Source organism: Hippocampus comes, unplaced genomic scaffold (genome assembly GCF_001891065.2).
Source record: "Hippocampus comes isolate QL1 unplaced genomic scaffold, H_comes_QL1_v1.1 scaffold15, whole genome shotgun sequence".
NCBI lineage: Eukaryota > Metazoa > Chordata > Actinopteri > Syngnathiformes > Syngnathidae > Hippocampus > Hippocampus comes.
In genome coordinates, this window is record NW_017805917.1 from 15,310 (window position 1) to 21,651 (window position 6,342).

Consider the following 6,342-nt stretch of genomic DNA (forward strand, 5'->3'; position numbering starts at 1 on the left):
ACTGAGGTAATGGGGTTGCATTTGCACAGCCTCTTATAGCTGGATGTGGCTGTTTTCAATGAACGAGGAACATTCAAATGCATGTTAACTGGGCTGTCTGTGTGGATCAGTGGGTTGCACCACTGACTTCGGACACCGAGGTTCTGGGAGCAAGTCCTGTGCTTTTGGGCTCCACGGTAGGTGACTGGTTAGCACGCCCGCCTCATTGTGCAGAGGTCACGGGTTCAATTCTGGCCCCAGATCTTCCTGTGTGTAGTTTGCACTTCTTGGTGCATGAAAAGGTATAGAAAGTGAGTTGGCTGGCTGCCCGGAGTTTTTGCTCAGAGATCAATGCTCTGAGCTCCCAAACTGACATTATGGTTCGATCCCAAGTTGGGAGGTCACCGCGATAGTAAAAATGTCACAGATGTCCACGGAGTTGATCAGTTTGTGTGACCTCTCCACGAGGAGCATCCTGCTTTTGATTGGCGAGCTGGGGAGGATAAGAGCACTGAGAAAAAGAGCTGTGATGAGCACACGATCATTGTCTGAAATCACAGTTTTGATCAGAATACGACAAATTGTTGAGCCATTGTTAGGACTGCCAAGAATATAATTGGTATCTGCTCTAGAGGACCTAATGCTGCAAGAAGTAAGACAGGTCTTAGTTTATAGAGTGGGTCGTCCAGCGACAGAATGACTGAAATCACAGCTCCAAATGTGGGCTGTCAAAGTGCCCTTGGGCAAGACTGCTTGGATCAGTTCAGAGTGCAGACCGCCTTCTGCCCAAAGTCATCTGGGATAGGCTCCAGCCCCTCCCTGTGAGCTTGTTCAGGATAAGGGGTGTTGATCATGGAGGGGTGGATGGAAATATGCCTCACAAACCGGTTTGTCCTCTTTGCAAAGCCACAAATTAGCCTTCATGACATACACCACCCAGCCCCTTGTTGCTTGGTGGATTAAAAAAATTAAATAAAATGAAAAAATAACTAAAAAAAAAACTAAAAAAAGACTGAAATGAAAGTGTATCTAGCTGTCTGAAGATATATTAGGACTCCAAGTACAAAGCCCCTATTGTGTGCTCAATTATTTTCAAAGTGACTCAATTAAATGATGAATTACAGCTTGGTAACAAGAAGAAAAACATTGGTCGGCAAAACCCACCAAACAGAAACCACATCCTGTAATTGTGTGACAACAAAAGAAAGTAAATTAAATGACCCACCCAAATGCACAAGGGCCCCACCTTTATGATGCCGGACAAGTGATTTAAGTCCTCTGTTCTCGACTGTGAAACGACAGAAGAGCGACGGAAGCAAGACTGACAACAACGCAAGCCTGAGAGGGTCCCTAAGAGCAAACTTGAGTGTGCGTGGTGAGTACTATCGCCATCTTGAAGTGTTTTTAGGGAACACAACTTTAATGTTGGACATATTTGGGGTTGTTCTTTGAACAATCAAGGGGGAAATATGCAATTTGACTCAGGTTACATTGGACCACACACTTCCAAACTAGACGTATGACATAAGCGCCATTTTAAATCTGGACAAAACATGCTTGTACGTGCAAAATACATGCTCACAATGTATCTAATTTTTCATAATAAATTTCTCAATGCTGTTATAAAAGATCCATCCTTCAACAGGAAAGGTTATGAACAATCAAAAATTAACAATACACTGTGATTTTTTTTTTTTTTATTCCAGTGGAAAGGGCTCTTGTGCATAAAAATTACCCTTGAAGGATGGCACAAAATGACTGAACAGGAAACCAACATTAGGTTCAGAAATCACTTTTTATTTTTTCACAATTAACTCACAACAACTCAAAGTGGTAACATTATTGAAGGTTTTTTTTTATTTTTGAAAATTAATCAAGGGGCCACCCAAATAATGTGCCACCTGGGCAGACTCTGTCTGACCATGTACTTTGAAGTGCATGTTTGGTGCTGGCACGATGTTCGTCAATGGCAGCATAGTACATGAGCAATTACCGAGTCAACAAAAAATGTCATTTCCTGAAAAAGAGTGGTTTCAGTAAAGAAGAGAAACACATCCAATGGCGACATTTAGATGGGCATGGAGTTATCAGCCTTCTTCTCAAGGGCAGTCCACATACGTTGCAGCAAGGCATCGAACCTGGGTCTCAACAATGAATACTTACACTGTCCAAGGAGCCAGCTCTCCCATCATGTTCATCCGACTGGACTTTCTTTCGATTTACCGTCCTTTTTCACTGTCTTTTAGGACATCATCAGCCACAATGAGCATTCTCAAAGTGTTCACTGTTGCCCTTGTGCTGTTTGGTAAGTCATCAGACTAATTTACGAAGTAACAGAGTAAGTGAAAAGTCACCATGTAACAAAGATGTCAACTCTTTATCACAGGAACCAGCTGTCTTTCTGCTAAGATAAAGAGACAACTGCCAGCCGATACAGAAGTTACACCAGATGACGATGTCCAAGTTCAGTCACTTCCATTACCAGCTAGGTCACCACCTGGTCCACCTGGTGGACCACCGGGTGGACCACCTGGTGGACCACCTGGATCACCTCCAGGAACACCTGGGCCACCACCTGGGTTTCCATTCTTTATACCAGGGCCACCAGGTCCCCCTGGTCCACCTGGTCCACCAGGACCAACCGGACCACATGGTCCACCAGGGCAAGATGGTCCACCAGGACCACCTGGACCAGGTGGTCCACCAGGGCTAGATGGTCCACCAGGACCACCTGGACCAGATGGTCGACCAGGGTCAAAGGGGCCACCAGGGCCAAATGGCCCACCAGGACCACCAGGCCCACCTGGACAAGATGGGCCACCAGGACCACCTGGACCTGATGGGCCACCAGGCCCATCTGGACCACCTGGACCAGCAGGCCCATCTGGACCACCTGGACCACCAGGTCCACCTAGTGCACCAGGACCACCCGGACCACCAGGTCCTCCCGGGCCACCACAACATTACCCACATTGGCCTTTTGGGCAACGACCCCCTTGGCCACCAGCACCTTGGCCACCTAGGCCACCAGCACCTTGGCCACCTGGACCACCACCATATTAGCCAACACCATCTTAGCCACCTGGGCCACCACCACGTTCACCGCCTGGGCCACTGCCACCAACACCTGATCCAAAATTGCATGATCCATCATCTTAACAACCTGGATCACCAGGGGGCCACCTGTTACCATGGATGAAATGCCAGCCTTGCCAGGCTATTCCATCACTAGGACCACATTTTATTTCGTATTATAATTAGCCACCCGGCAAATAGCAGCCACCAGTGCGGCCACCTGTTATCCTGGATAAAAAATACCCACCTGAACACTAAATTGTCAACTTGCCACACAATTCTTCCTACCTGGACCAGCACCCTGCAACCTGGAACACCGCCCGGATGCAAAAAAATATTCTGGAACATGACCTTTCAAGCTTGGACTACCACCTTGGTCCACACCAATACCTACCTAACCAACCCCAGTTAGTCCGGATGAAAACGACCCACCTAAACAACCACCTTGCTCATTCAGACAACCTGTTTCTGGTTAGAGACACAGCCACCTGGATCACCAACATCCAGTCCACCACCTGGGCTACCTGGACATGTCAAGCCTTGACCATAGAAAGGGAGTTGTTTTATTCCAAAAGTAATCTTGTCTTTAAGCATTTAGCCCTAATCGTAATGATCGTGTGGTCATTGATGCGAAATTGCAAGATACATCCCCCCAAGCCCCCGCCTTTGCCACCTGCGTTTGATTCAAATAATAAAGATGATTTTTCTTCTGCACAACTTAGTTGCTTGAATGTGACCTCAACTCAGACATTCTGTCCTTCATTTTCACAGACATGATCATGCTTGGTGGGTATGGCATCCAATTGCAACCGCCTCCTGCCCTATAAATAATCATCATTGATATGTTCATCTTCCACTGACAGAACTCAACTCAACTCAACTTTATTTATCAAGCATTTTAAATCAGAATCAGAAACATCTTTATTGGCCAAGTATGTAAAACACACAAGGAATTTGTGCATGAGCTATCCTAGTATTGCAATAATAAATGACTACAATAAGCAAAGACATGACATTCAAGTATAAAAAGTCTTTTGGTAATGAAAGGGTACAATTGTTCACGAGTACCACCCAATGATAGCTCTGCAACAATTTGCAGAGTTATCGAGCAGAGATAAAGTGATCAGTGGTGCAATACAATGCTATGACGGTTGTGCAGTTGGTGCAGATAATCATTGCACCATTTATTAAGTGACTAGCGGCAGTAATTGTCATACAACTTTAGGTTTGCAATTATGCAGAAAGTCTTTGAGCACTTTAAAGTGTCTAGCGCTGTGGAATATTGTAAAATAATTGTTACCTACAAAGTGCTTAACATGCAGTAAACAATAAATTAATACAAATACAGAAGACACCATCAAAAATTAAGATGGCCATGTTCAGCTCAAGTCCTCGAAAGCCACTGTCCTGCCTTTTTTCCATCGCCCCCTGCTGCAACACACCTGATTCAAATAATCAGGTCATCAACAAGCTCTGAAAAAACTTGAAAACCAATTTTGATCATTTGAATCAGGTGTGTTGCAGCAGGGAGAGAATGAAAACAGGCAGGGCAGCAGCCCTTGAGGACCAAATTTTTGGCACCTCTGCACTAAGACAATTCCGAGTCTCATGTTGAGCTGAAAGCCATTGGATTAAATTGTGTTTTAGGACATGTTTTGAAAATGGACGGAGGGGAGGTTTACCTCACATTTAACATAAGGTCATTGCAAAGGGAGGAACCGGTAACAGAAAAGGCTCGATCTCCTCTGAGCTGTCACTTAGTCCTCAGTACCTCTACCTGCGTCTAGTATGCTGACCTGAGCAGGTCCGTATGGGTAAAGAAGTTTAGAGGTAAGGTGGGTTAAGAGCAATTAAATATTTGAATAAAATCGTCCATCCATCCATTTTCTGATCCGCATATCCTCACATGGGTCGCGGGCCCATCCCAGCTGTCTTTGGGCAAAAGGTGGGTACACCCTGAACTGGTTGCCAGCCAATCGCAGGGCACACATAGACAAACAACCATCCGCGCTCACACTCACACCGAGGGACAATTTAGAGTGTTCTATTAACCTGCGACGCATGCTTTTGTAATGTGGGAGGAAACCGGAGTACCCGGAGAAATCCCACGTAGGCACGGGGAGAACATGCAAACGTCATACAGGAAGGCCGCAGCCGGAATCGAACCCCACACCTCTGCACTGTGAGGCCAACACGCTAACCAGTCGACCACGGGGCCTCGAAAAAAAATCAGAAGATAGACAGACAGACAGACAGACAGATAGATAGATAGATAGATAGATAGATAGATAGATAGATAGATAGATAGATAGATAGATAGATAGATAGATAGATAGATAGATCGGTAGATAGATAGATAGATAGATAGATAGATAGATAGATAGATAGATAGATAGATAGATAGATAGATAGATAGATAGATCGGCACTAGAAGTGGAATAAAGACCCAACACTCAAACGTCTTTTCTTTGTATTCTAACATGACAACTGAGAACAAATCGATTCAGGACTCTTTTCTTTTAGATATCCATGAGAGTTTGTCAGGACACTGACAAAATAAGAATATATAGAGGCAACTTGCAAAAGAGGCGGGCAGTCACGCCCCATATAAAACTCTTACAAATCCCTCTCTCAAAATCAATATTGTGATCACAAAATCATGTCAGTGTGGCTCTCCTGCCAAAAGCGGAACAACTGATCTATCTTTCGCCTCATGCATCGGAGAAAACATGAGCATTTGGCACTTGTAATTGAGTATCAAAATGACCAGCGCAGAGAAATACATGTTTTTGGTCCTGGATCGTAGGATTGCTTTTTTCTGCTTCCACGTCCAGTCACTCTAACGAATGCCGCTTTGAAGTTGGAAATGCTCTCAGGGCTGTTGCATACTGTGACACATGGAACCAAGTCGATCCCTTTCTGTCACCTTGTATGGTCCCATCCATGGTGCCATTTCCGCTTTCGGACCCTCAGACAGACCTGGTCAGGGTACGTATGTGGTTCCATGCTTGATTCATTCGGGTGTTGACACTGCGGTTTAACCCAGTCAGCAAAGGCATCTGGCCCGGATTCGGCATGAAGCCGGCACAGCTGGCCTTGTGTCGGCAATGGCATAACGCATGTGGGCCGAACACGGCCCAGGCGTGGCAAAGGAGGCACTGGCTTGACTCTGGCAAACCAGATGAGGGCCAGTTGTGGCGTGAAGTATTTGGGCCAGAAATCAATTTCCAACTCCGGCCCGAATATGGCCAGCCAGAATTGAGCCACTCCTAAATACACTTTCCGATT

The 6,342-nt window shown here is 45.5% G+C and overlaps 1 protein-coding gene across 1 annotated transcript; it reads left to right on the plus strand.

The window, feature by feature from the left end:
• The first annotated feature begins 1,252 nt into the window (after window positions 1-1,252).
• LOC109527584 (basic proline-rich protein-like) lies at window positions 1,253-3,768 on the plus strand. Its single transcript, XM_019889606.1, has 4 exons — window positions 1,253-1,354; window positions 2,226-2,284; window positions 2,366-2,722; window positions 2,768-3,768. Exons 2-4 carry the CDS (start codon window positions 2,242-2,244, stop codon window positions 3,040-3,042), a joined length of 675 nt encoding a protein of 224 aa, XP_019745165.1. The 5' UTR covers window positions 1,253-1,354; window positions 2,226-2,241; the 3' UTR covers window positions 3,043-3,768.
• The last annotated feature ends 2,574 nt before the right edge of the window (window positions 3,769-6,342 follow it).